This window comes from Watersipora subatra, chromosome 1, assembly GCF_963576615.1.
Source record: "Watersipora subatra chromosome 1, tzWatSuba1.1, whole genome shotgun sequence".
In the NCBI taxonomy this organism is placed as follows: Eukaryota; Metazoa; Bryozoa; class Gymnolaemata; order Cheilostomatida; family Watersiporidae; genus Watersipora; species Watersipora subatra.
In genome coordinates, this window is record NC_088708.1 from 36,106,981 (window position 1) to 36,119,685 (window position 12,705).

The 12,705-nt window shown below is 37.4% G+C and overlaps 1 protein-coding gene across 1 annotated transcript in view; it reads left to right on the forward strand.

Annotated features, from left to right (window-relative positions):
* The window catches only part of LOC137387077 (leucine-rich repeat-containing protein 45-like), a 70,247-nt gene extending 58,129 nt beyond the window's left edge, over positions 1-12,118 (forward strand). The window contains exons 14-18 of the mRNA XM_068073372.1: positions 4,879-4,949; positions 5,064-5,249; positions 6,039-6,212; positions 7,626-7,773; positions 11,137-12,118. Of these exons, the coding sequence (XP_067929473.1) occupies positions 4,879-4,949; positions 5,064-5,249; positions 6,039-6,212; positions 7,626-7,773; positions 11,137-11,321 (764 nt within the window). The 3' untranslated portion in view covers positions 11,322-12,118. The remainder of the gene's footprint in view (positions 1-4,878; positions 4,950-5,063; positions 5,250-6,038; positions 6,213-7,625; positions 7,774-11,136) is intronic.
* Positions 12,119-12,705: the final 587 nt, after the last annotated feature.

Below are 12,705 nucleotides of genomic sequence, written 5' to 3' on the forward strand. Positions count from 1 at the left end.
TCTTCCAAGGGGATTATAATTTTATATTTTTAAAAGTTACAATGCGCTTCACAGATGCAGGGTTGATACATGAGCACTCACCTCCAGTCGATTTGGGCCATTCTACTAGATTATTGACGGATTATTTATAATAAGAGGAGCTGGTCGCACTGCCATCATGCTTCTCTAGATGAGTTGCTGCAGTAGCAGCTGTGAGATTAAATTCTGGCTAAAGTTTGAAATTTTTATTCATTCATTGCATGGCTCACAATAAACCTATTGTATCTAGCGATGTTTGTATTGTATATATTTATTAGCCGAATTCCCGGCTTTGCACGGGTATTAAAAATCAGCTTATGAACAGTGGCAGGTAATTCAGTTGCCTGCCACTTGCCCTTCGCCTGGCACATTGTCAATAACTAATTTGAGTAAGCTACTATCTGTATTGCTAAACTTACTATTAATAGCTGTGAGAGCAAGCTTTAGTGCAATGCATATTTTAACCGACATAACGACTCGTAAGGTCTAAGGAATGGCGTAGCTTAATTGGTAAGATAATCGCCTGGGAAATGGGAGGTTTTGAGATCAAATACATCACGAAGCGGATATTTCATTCCTAAGTTTTAATGACCATTGCTGGACACACCAAACGACGGAATTTAAGATTGATATATAGATTGTATATATATAACTAGAAATTCCACTGTCATACAGCGCATGACCAAAGAGATATTTGAAAAAAAGAAAGGGTACTGATGGTTGAGAAATGCAATATTAGCAGTCAAATGGCACTGCAGTGCAATAGGATAACTGCAATGGTAGCTGTAATGTACTGGGTGTGGGTGTTATTATATACAACAAATAGCAATAATGAAAGGAAAAGATTATATGTTTATATGTCTCCCCCTGCAATAGGAGAAATACAAAATTGGCCAATATTAAAAGTAAAATGCACTGATATTATTAGAATGACCAATATTATTAATATAGTAATAATATAAAACCAATACACAATTTTGTTTACATTTAAAAACGTCATAGTTTTTATAATCTCATAAGTAGGCCTTTATTCTCATAATATTAAAATCTCATAAGAATCGTTAGAAAAAAATATCATCGTCATTTCCTTTACTTACACTGTGTTGTACATCAGTTAGAATACCGAAGTACTCAAGAGTCTAAAATGTCAGTTACTTTGAAATCGGCAAAAATGAAACGATTTCAGTACTCCTATGTTAATAACAGAAACCTTCGACAATGCTATAGACTGGTGAAATGTGCACGTTATTTTTTCGCGAAATGCGCTCGACGACTTTATCGTTATATTCTCTGTCACTCGGCGTTTCAATTTCCGGTCTTAACTTTTATTAAACCAAGCTTTTCAAGCGTTTTGTGACGATTTTCGGCCAAATTAATCTGTCTATTTGTGTATAATCCAATCAGATGGGTAAGTTTTAAGAGAATTTCGATAATTTACAAAGACTTGGTAATGTGTTTAAATTGGTTTGTATGTGTTTTGTATCGTTATTATACTTTAACGACTCTACAAAACGATGGTTAAATTTGTTGATGAAATTTCGAGGCAAGGGTTCGTCTCATTGTTGATGAATAATTTTCGTAAGTTGTGTGCACATGCATTTATCATAAAAACTCTCATACTTCGCTTCCGCTCGTTTGTTCGTGAGAATACAATCTACATACAATTTTTCTATATATAATATATCTATTCTATATAGATATATATATAATATATCTATTGTATATATACAATAGATATATTGCAAGGATATAGACAATATATCTATTGTCTATAGATATATTGTCTATATCTATTGTATACGATAGATATATCTATTGTATAATTATATCTATGGTGTAGCTAGGGTTAGTCTTGTTGCTTATAGGGCTTTACATGTATTATATATGCGCTATGTCTTACACAATTGTGAAGGTATTTTATAAGCCAACCATGAAGTTGTATGTAATGCCTGCTTGTGAGAAGGCCTTCCGGTCTTTTAATGTTCAAACCAAGTGCCATATCACTCCTTGATGGATAATATATCATTTTTATTTTGATTACATAAAGTAATGAATAATAGCAATTTCTCGCTTGCAAATCTTCACTTTGTAGAAGGAAAGGTGACAAAACAACACGAATAAGTATAGTGGGCTTGGTGCCTGGCAACTGAGCAGGCAACTCTTTTGTGAAGCTCATAAAAATTAATTACCATTAAACCTATTATTGAACACCACCTACATTTGACCGCAACTTTGACATTTTTTGATCTTCACAAACCCATAATAGAAAATGATTACTAGAAAAGTGTCTACGAAATCATACTAATAATGACTTAGTTACATCAATAACAATTAATTCTTTCGTTGTTTCTGTTCGTATTGAAGTCCATTTTCCAACTCAAAATATTTTTTGTTTTTGTTAAAACTTCGAAAGCAACGCCATAGAAATAATTGATAACTGTATCAGGCTAATAGTAGTTCCTTGTTTAACGCAGTCTTGATACTTCGAAGTAAGTGTACATGTATATAAAAACCGGCTTAAACTTACGATGCTAAATTATGATTAAATAAATTGATAAATAAATTAATCAAAATTAAGACCGGCCAACGATATGCCAATAGAGCTGTGACAGGGGAATTTTCCGTATATATATATATATATTTTATATATATATACTAGAAATTATATATACTACTATATATATGAAATATATATATACTACCGTATGTATGTATTTCATATATATATATACGGTATGTATATACATATTTTATATACATGTATAATATATACATCCTGTAAAACCTCCAACCGAACAACACTTTTCTTTAAACGCCACCACTCAGTAGAGAAGTGTCCACAAAATCGTATTAATAATGAATCGTTTACATCAATAACAATTAATTTTCTCGTTGTCCAATTCTAAAGCTTTTTATTTTATTTCCATTAAAACTTTGAAAGCCATAGAAATAATTTATAACTGTATCAGGCTAATAGTAGTTCCTTGTTTAACGCTGTCTTGATACTTCGAAGTAAGTGTACATGTATATAAAAACCGGTTTAAACTTACGATGCTAAATTATGACTAGCTTTAGGATGAAGGTTGATACTTCGATGTGTGTGAAAAATGGTTTACATTTACGATGGTATATGAACGTCTAGTTTTAGGCTAAAAGTTGTGCTTAGCGCCTGTGAGGCTAAAAAATTATTATTTTGCTAAAATTGCTAAATTGCTAAAAGTTCATCATTATTTGTGCGAAATGCTACACGTAAAAGTTTTGCTCTGCTAAAAAGTGGATGCTAATATTAGCGTTCAAACAATTATGCTTTTCAGCAACGCAGAAACAGAATTGAGGTCAAAAAACATTGTAGAAAGTATTTAACAGTCAGAAGATGAAATTGTTCCAAACAAAAGCAACAGCAGGAACACAGTTGGCCGAGCAAACGATGCAAATGTTTTGGTTTAAAAAATGCTAATTGTTTCTGCATGTATTATAAGTATTATTTGTTTATGTCACTTGTTCTTGAATATATGTATTTGTAGCATTTGATAGATTATTATATTATAACCTATAAATTCGCAGAGTTATTATAGTATGTTATTTGATAGCATCCTTGCGTTTATCTTAACTCGGCTTACAATGGATCGACGCTTATAACTCTTCTATTGCACATAGAAAGCTAGTTTTTGCTGCAAACTGAAGCAAACTTATCAATTAGTGCATTGAGCTTTTTAGCAGCATTTTTAAATCTAGTTATAAAATGGAAAAATATGCTTTCAAATTAAAAACGAAATAGAAACTTGAAAGCTCAAACAAATTGCAAAGCAGGACACAGGCTATAATATCATCGCAGGTTAATTGCAAGCAGTAGATATCAACTGGTAGAGATATTTCTTGGCTTCCCAATGCATATTTATTTTGAGGTTTCCAACGAGTTGGAGGTATGTTAGCAAATTTTTTGCATCTAAAAGGGTTAATGTCACTTTGCCTGAAGTAGAGTGCAAAACATAGGCAACATTTGCTTCAACCATAAAAAGATTAGATTTTTCTTTCCAAAATTCTGACAAGCTATTTAAAAAATACAACGCCAGCCTCTATTTAAACGCCACTTACATTTGACTGCCACTATAGAGGAAGGGTTAAAAAATAGGGCGCCATGGCGTTTAAATAGAGGTTTTACAGTGAATGGTAGCTACTAATAAATAATTAGGAGTTGTCATATGATGCTATAAAATGTGACAATTTCAATAAACTACTACTCTTTTATTGATGCTATACATGTTTTTATGTTAAAAGTAGTTGACAAAGAAGCTATAGCATTCTGTAGCTACACCTTAGCTATAGCTAGCAAGGTCTGTTACAGAATGTCGTATATCTTAGTATTTATTAGTATGCCCTTAACTATGCTCAGAGTTGTATGCCCTTAACTATACTCAGAATTGTATGACCTTAACTATACTCAGAGTTGTATGCCCTTAACTATACTCAGAATAGTATGCCCTTAACTATACTCAGAGTTGTATACCCTTAACTATACTCAGAATTGTATGCCCTTAACTATACTCAGAATAGTATGTCCTTAACTATACTCAGAATTGTATGCCCTTAACTATACTCAGAGTTGTATGCCCTTAACTATGCTCAAAATAGTATGCCCTTAACTATACTCAGAGTTGTATGCCCTTAACTATGCTCAAAATAGTATGCCCTTAACTATACTCAGAGTTGTATGCCTTAACTATACTCAGAGTTGTATGCCCTTAACTATACTCAGAATTGTATCAACATGTTTTTCTGAGTTTTTTATTTTGCTTCATCTGTTTCTATCGCTGGAATTTTGTGACTCCGCTGGATGTTATCATGTTAAAATTTATGTAGAGCGCCTGAGGAAGGAACAACATAAGCACAGCCAGTCAATACGAGAAATGGAGCAGCTCAGGGAGAAAGAGGTTGGACTCAATTGTTGCTACGACTACTCTTTTATTTCTATGTTTACATTGATTTGTGTCAAGTTTGGCTTGTTTTTTTTTTGTTACCCTCAAATTATTATCAAATTTTGGTAGATTGAACGATTGCATGCTGACCAATCACTGATAGAGAAGTCTTTGAGAGAGCACATTGCAAAAGTAGAGGAGCAACGAAGAGATCGAGAGGAAGAGATAAGCAAGATGAAGGCACTGATGGTGAGCGAGCGGATAAAAGGCGAGGAGGAGCTTTCACAGACAAGGCAAAAGCTCAAGAGTGATCAGGTGACCCCACGTTTTTTTATCTGATATTCACTTGTTATTGCTCCATCCGCGCTTTTTCAAGAGTTTTGGTGTAAAGAATGTTGTAACAACTGGCATTATATTAGGAAAGATGTGGATTATAGTTAAGAAGGAAAACCTTATAGTAAGTATTCCTAAACACTTGAAGGTTAAGTGTAGCGGATTGCTGTGAATTATCATATAAGTATTTCTGAAAGGAATGCTAAGTTTTTGTCATGAGCTGCAGAGATTGAAAAACACCTTCATTATCAAGTAACCGCAGAAAGAAAAAACTAGGCATTCCTGTCTGTCTAGCTTCCCATAGTCGGCCACTGCACTAGTAATATATTTCAAGTCAGGCTCCACAGTCACCTTCTGTGGTAGTCTTATAATTGTAGTCAGGCTCCACAAGATCACCTGCTGCACTAGTCATATAATTGTAGTCAGGCTCCACACGACCACCTGCTGCACTAGTCATATAATTGTAGTCAGGCTCTACAATTACTCTACTTGCGCAACTCCCAGCAGCTTGAGTGCTGACTTTCTAATAAATATTATGCTGTCTGTGCAATGAGTTAAAAATAGCACTGATGATAATTTATATTATGTGATGCATTAAACTCGCCCACTTCTGGATGTTACCAGATTTAGTTTAATGTTGGTCTATTTATTTACCTTATAGCAAAGCTTTTCTAGCTAAGCTACTTCACATATAGGAAGAGCTCTCAAGTTTTGCAAATACTTCTTGTATATTTGTTATACTTCTATACTCGCATTATTACTGACTTACAGGAGTTCCACATCCAGCACATGGAGGATAAGTTGCGACTCATCCACTCAGCCAAGGATGAAGTACAACAGATGAACTCGCAGCAAGCCTGTGCCATTTCTGAGCTTCAAACAAAAAATAGCTCTCTTAGCATGTCTGTAGATAACCTAAAAAGACAGATTGACTCTCTCCAGCAGGCAAGGTTTTGCTTTTCCGAAACAGAGATGTTTGTACCATCCCTTATCATTGTGATGCCACTGTCAACTCAATAGAAATGCTCTTCATCAGTATGCACTTCATGCCCAACTGCTGACACCTGAGACCTTATTTATCTAGCTAAGTTATCTAGCTCCACATATAGGAAGAGCGTGTTTGGCAAAAACTTCTTGTATATTTGTTCTCCTTGACTGAGCTCGGTTCATTATGATGCAATTTCAGTCTGTGGGTGACTCGCAGGTGACCCGCAGGGTTTACACTGCCTCATAATATAGATTAACATTTGTTTTTTTCCATAATATTTGGTTTCTTCATTTCAACATCTTGACAATCATGGAGAGTGTAGTGTCTTCCCTCCTCACTTAACTTTTTGACCCTTTCTCTATTGGTTGTTTTTGCCTCGTGTGGATAGCTGTCAATCTCTAGACTCAACATTATTTATTTTAATGGCATACCAAGATATTGAGAACTGGTTGTTTAAGTGCAAAGGATGAACGAAGGATGTAGCCAGTATGAATCATACTGATTGTTACTCTCTTCATAATTCATACTCTCAACCAGTATGAATCAGCATTTAGAAATTCGAGCAATTTGTTTACTGCCTCTCTTGAGGCTAAGTCTTAGGATTTAAATTTTCACTCTACCGATTAGCGATTTCATGAATGTCACTTTTTATCTTTCTTAGCAGCATATTGTCGCATGAGGTCAGCTGTAAAATAAGTAGGTCAAAACCTAAATATGGTTAGAGCCAATCACAGCCACGGTTGAAGTTTCAACTTATCGTTCAACGATCACTTATCGTTCTTGCTGCTTTGCATTAACCCTGATACAGTACATCCACTCTGGTCACTAACAACTCAATACATCCACTCTGGTCACTAACAACTCAATACATCCACTCTGGTCACTAACAACTCAATACATTCACTCTGGTCACTGACAACTCAATACATCCACTCCGGTCACCACCAACTCAATACATCCACTCCGGTCACTAACAACTCAATACATCCACTCTGGTCACTAACAACTCAATACATTCACTCTGGTCACTGACAACTCAATACATCCACTCCGGTCACCACCAACTCAATACATCCACTCCGGTCACTAACAACTCAATACATCCACTCTGGTCATTAACAACTCAATACATCCACTCTGGTCACTAACAACTCAATACATCCACTCTGGTCACTAACAACTCAATACATCCACTCCGGTCACTAACAACTCAATACATCCACTCTGGTCATTAACAACTCAATACATCCACTCTGGTCACTAACAACTCAATACATCCACTCTGGTCACTAACAACTCAATACATCCACTCTGGTCACTAACAACTCAACTCAATACATCCACTCTTATGTAAGCTTCTATTTTACCAGGGAATAGCCTCAAAGCATCAGGATATTGAGAAAGCTAAGCAGGATGTTCAGGATAAAATGGGTGAGAAAGTGAAAGATGCGGAGAAAGAGATAAAAACTTTGAAATCGGCCAGAGAAAAGTTGCAAAAGATGGAGCAACAACAAGAAGGTTGGATATTGTTTCTATTATTTTTTTTGGCGTTGATTAGTGAGTGCACCTTTGCTATCTCTCATGCTATCTCTCGTGCTATCTCTCGTGCTATCTCTCGTGCTATCTCTCGTGCTATCTCTCATGCTATCTCTCGTGCTATCTCTCGTGCTATCTCTCGTGCTATCTCTCGTGCTATCTCTCGTGCTATCTCTCGTGCTATCTCTCGTGCTATCTCTCGTGCTATCTCTCGTGCTATCTCTCGTGCTATCTCTCGTGCTATCTCTCGTGCTATCTCTCGTGCTATCTCTCGTGCTATCTCTCGTGCTATCTCTCGCGCTATCTCTCGCGCTATCTCTCGCGCTATCTCTCGCGCTATCTCTCGCGCTATCTCTCGCGCTATCTCTCGCGCTATCTCTCGCGCTATCTCTCGCGCTATCTCTCGCGCTATCTCTCGCGCTATCTCTCGCGCTATCTCTCGCGCTATCTCTCGCGCTATCTCTCGCGCTATCTCTCGCGCTATCTCTCGCGCTATCTCTCGCGCTATCTCTCGCGCTATCTCTCGCGCTATCTCTCGCGCTATCTCTCGCGCTATCTCTCGCGCTATCTCTCGCGCTATCTCTCGCGCTATCTCTCGCGCTATCTCTCGCGCTATCTCTCGCGCTATCTCTCGCGCTATCTCTCGCGCTATCTCTCGCGCTATCTCTCGCGCTATCTCTCGCGCTATCTCTCGCGCTATCTCTCGCGCTATCTCTCGCGCTATCTCTCGCGCTATCTCTCGCGCTATCTCTCGCGCTATCTCTCGCGCTATCTCTCGCGCTATCTCTCGCGCTATCTCTCGCGCTATCTCTCGCGCTATCTCTCGCGCTATCTCTCGCGCTATCTCTCGCGCTATCTCTCGCGCTATCTCTCGCGCTATCTCTCGCGCTATCTCTCGCGCTATCTCTCGCGCTATCTCTCGCGCTATCTCTCGCGCTATCTCTCGCGCTATCCCTCGTGCTATCTCTCATGCTATCTCTCATGCTATCTCTCATGCTATCTCTCATGCTATCCCTCATGCTATCTCTCATGCTATCCCTCATGCTATCTCTCATGCTATCTCTCATGCTATCTCTCATGCTATCTCTCATGCTATCTCTCATGCGCTGTTCATTCCAGTGTTGCCTTTTTAATTAACTTTTAATAGTTGCAGAAACTCATTTATAAGTGCTCCAAACAAGTTTATAACAACTGTTTAAAACAAGGATTAGTTTTACTTGAGTCTGAAGAATGCTTTGCCTTAACATCTTCCGCAGCGCCAGCATATTGTTGTATGAGGTCAGCTGTAAAATATGTATGTGTAGGTCATTACCTAAATCTGGTGGGACCCACTTGCAGCCATGATGCAAGTTTCAACACTATTCTTGCTTGATGGTTATTGTGTAATTTGGCACTCGTTGTTATGGAAGTACAACAAGCCAAATCATAGCAGTCTCATAGCAGTCATAGCAGTCTTATGGTAACCATAGCAATCAGCCTCAAACGCTTGCATAAACATGAGTGTTTTATAGTTAAGTAACCAAACGTTTTCTGAAGGAAATTTCTTTGCATGCCTGAAATTGCCATACTTCCATTAAGCATGAATAACAGGCATCATATCAAAGGATGCATCGCATAGCACAACAAACTGATCGCAGATTTTTGAAATATTCTTAATATGATACATTTAGCAGCTCGTTTAGTCGTACCGGAATTGTGCAAGTATAAAATTGTGTAAAATGAAATTCTATTTTTTAATTATCTTTCAATTTGCAGGTTTTTTAATCAGAAAAATGTTCTGGTGTTGCAAGGTTCTGCCAACAGTGTGCGAGTTGAGAGAGCATATAGCACTACCCTCGCTGAACTCTTTTTATTGCTTTAAGAGAGACCTTGCGCATGTTCTTTGCGTACGTTCCTTGCGCATGTTGTTTGTGTATGTTCCTTGTGCATGTTCCTTGTGCATGTTCCTCGTTTATGTTTCTTATGCATGTTCTTTGTGAATTTTCCTTGTGCATATTCCTTGTGCATGTTTCTTGTGCATGTTTCTTGTGGATGTTCCTTGTGAATGTTCTTTGTGCATGTTCTTTGTGCATGTTCCTTGTGTATGTTCCTTGTGTATGTTCCTTGTGTATGTTCCTTGTGCATGTTCCTTGTGCATGTTCCTTGTGCATGTTCCTCGTTTATGTTTCTTGTGCATGTTCTTTGTGAATTTTTCTTGTGCATATTCTTTGTGCATGTTCCTTGTGTATGTTCCTTGTGAATGTTCCTTGTTTATGTTCCTTGTGTATGTATAGGGTTCAATGCTCAAAAGATGCTGCATTTATACTCAAATACTGATGCTCAGCCTTCATTGGTTTCTTCTGGTAAAATGGAAAGTTGTCTAAAAATATTTGCCAGATCTCATCACCTCGATTGGTCATAGGTTACACGTCTGCCAAGCCCGAGTTTTTACTTTTGCTGAACATAATTTTTGTTCAAGATGGGTGCCTACCGACACTGCCCTTTTTCGGTAAAGTAAGCGCAACAAACAGTCATTTATGCAGGAATTTGGCTGAGCGTGTCTGGTCTGCCATTAATCATTTCAAGCTTGCTTGCTGTCCGCCTGAGACCTGTCAAACTGTCTTTGATAAGATTAGTTGTTGGCACACAGTTGTGGGTATCTAATATCGAGGCTGGCTTACTCGCATGCCATGTTCATTGGGTAATGATGGAGTGTAACATCCGGCAGAGCAAATATTTGTGAGATTTGCTAATACCCTTTTACATCAATCATATTTATTGCTTTTTTTGAGAAAACAAGCCAAACAAGCCGAGAGAGTTTTAGTGAGAGGTTTTAACGCAATGACAAGGGTAGGCCTAAGGTAATGGTTGCACTAAAAACTTGGAGATAAATGCATGATAACTCATTATAACTGATGGGTATATAGGGTATATGTATATATTCTACAAAAAAATGAATTTGTAAAATGTTCAAGGTTAAATAAGCCCAAGCTTTAGAGAGAAACAAACCTTCAAATTGTGAGCAGAAATCAGGTGGTCCTGTGAGTGAAAATTATAGAGTAAACTTTTGCCATTTGCTCATTATCATGCAGAGAAATAAGAGGTGTTTGTTCCTACATGGAATTCATTAGGCAAGCTGTTTCCTGTTTACACTTACCCTTCATAGTACACTCAATCAAACTTTAAAGGTTCATTAATATTGTTCCATAATAAAAGTTGTTTTAGCTATCTAGTTATTTAGCCAGTGATTTTACTCGGTAGTTGAGTGGTGTAGCAGTTATGAGTATTGAGTTATGGCTGCTTGTCCTGAATCTACCCATCATTACTTTGAGTGCTTCTCAACTACACCTCGCTTACCACTTACAGAACGATTATGTCAACTTGAACTGAATGTGGACAAGAAGAATGAAGAGATCAAGCATCTCAAGGAGAAAATAGCGATGAGAGAGGCGGATATTGTATGGATGCGAGAGGAGACAACTCAGAGGGCGCATGCTCTACAGACAGCAGTTAGAAACTATGCCCAGCCATTTTCTACCCCATCCAATTGAGTAGATTGTAAATTAAACTTAATATGTCCTGTAGTGCTAATCTTTTCCGTCCATTAGCTAGGTTCACCCCTGGTTAGCTTTTAACTCATATCCTTTTTCTATTTGTTATCTCAAGTTGATGAAATCATGTTATTGGCTAGCTGCGTTGCCTTATGATATGTTGGTTGAGAGAGTTTCTAGAAGCTTGTTATTGCTGTAAAAGTGGCAGACATGTGATTGATTACTTGAATTTACAAGCGCAATGCAAATTTTCTTGACGTGAGAGTGACACTTGATTCTTCTTGTTAGGTAGTCGTCCAAATACACACCATAAACAATGTTATAATCTAATTACAATGTTTGACAATGTATTATGTATGTATCGTGCGATGACTTGATTGGGTTCCAAAAGTATTGTTACTGCTCATCAGGTTGCCAGATGGTACTCTGACAGGTCTGGTGGTTTTGAATTGTTTCTGGAACATAATAGAGAGTCATGCTCAGCTTTCTAAATAAGAACTGATCAAATTTATCTCTTTCTAGGAGCTCAAGTTTCTCTGACCCATTTTGGTTTACATGGCACTGTTAGTTTTTTATTACTGAATCATGAAGTCATATCAAGAGGATGTTGTTAAAAGCCCTTGCTGTACGCATAACTCAAACGCGTCAAAGTAGCTATTCCATTAATTCCACATGTCATCTATTCAATTTTGCTCATTAGGATAAGAATACATTTTTACAAACAATTCTTAAAGAAACAAGGTTTTTCTATGACATTCGAAGAATGTTTGGGTAATTCGACAAAACTGGGTAAATGCTATGTATGAGGGAATCAGGTTAATAAAGATGCAATGAAGATAACCAATGGAAAACGGCACCTTAGCTGTATCGACCGAAGGAAAACAGTGTCCTAGCTGTATCGACCAAGCAAAACTGTGCTCTAGCTGTATCAACTGAAGGAAAACAGTACCCTAGTTGTATCGACCAATGGAAGACAGCACCCTAGCTGTATTGACCAATGGAAGACAGCACCTAGCTGTATTAACCAATGGAAGACAGCACCCTAGCTGTATTGACCAATGGAAGACAGTGCTCTAGCCGTAATAATCTGTTCGCCTGTCACTGTGTCCATCACACAGCTTAAATGGCATAATGAAAAATCTCTACCAACAACATTTTGCTCTTGTCAGATTTTCTGACAGATTGTGAAGGTCTGCGACACTTAAGATAGAGATTTACTGTTTTGCCTATTAATAAGAATTAAACCTTATCTTCTGACAAATTAATTTCTTACATTGATAACCTTAGGAAGATATTGGCAGTGTGAACTTATGAGGTCAAGTGCAGTTTACTCATAGGATTATAAGCCTTTATGACTTTCTTTATTGAGGTGAGATTGTAGTCT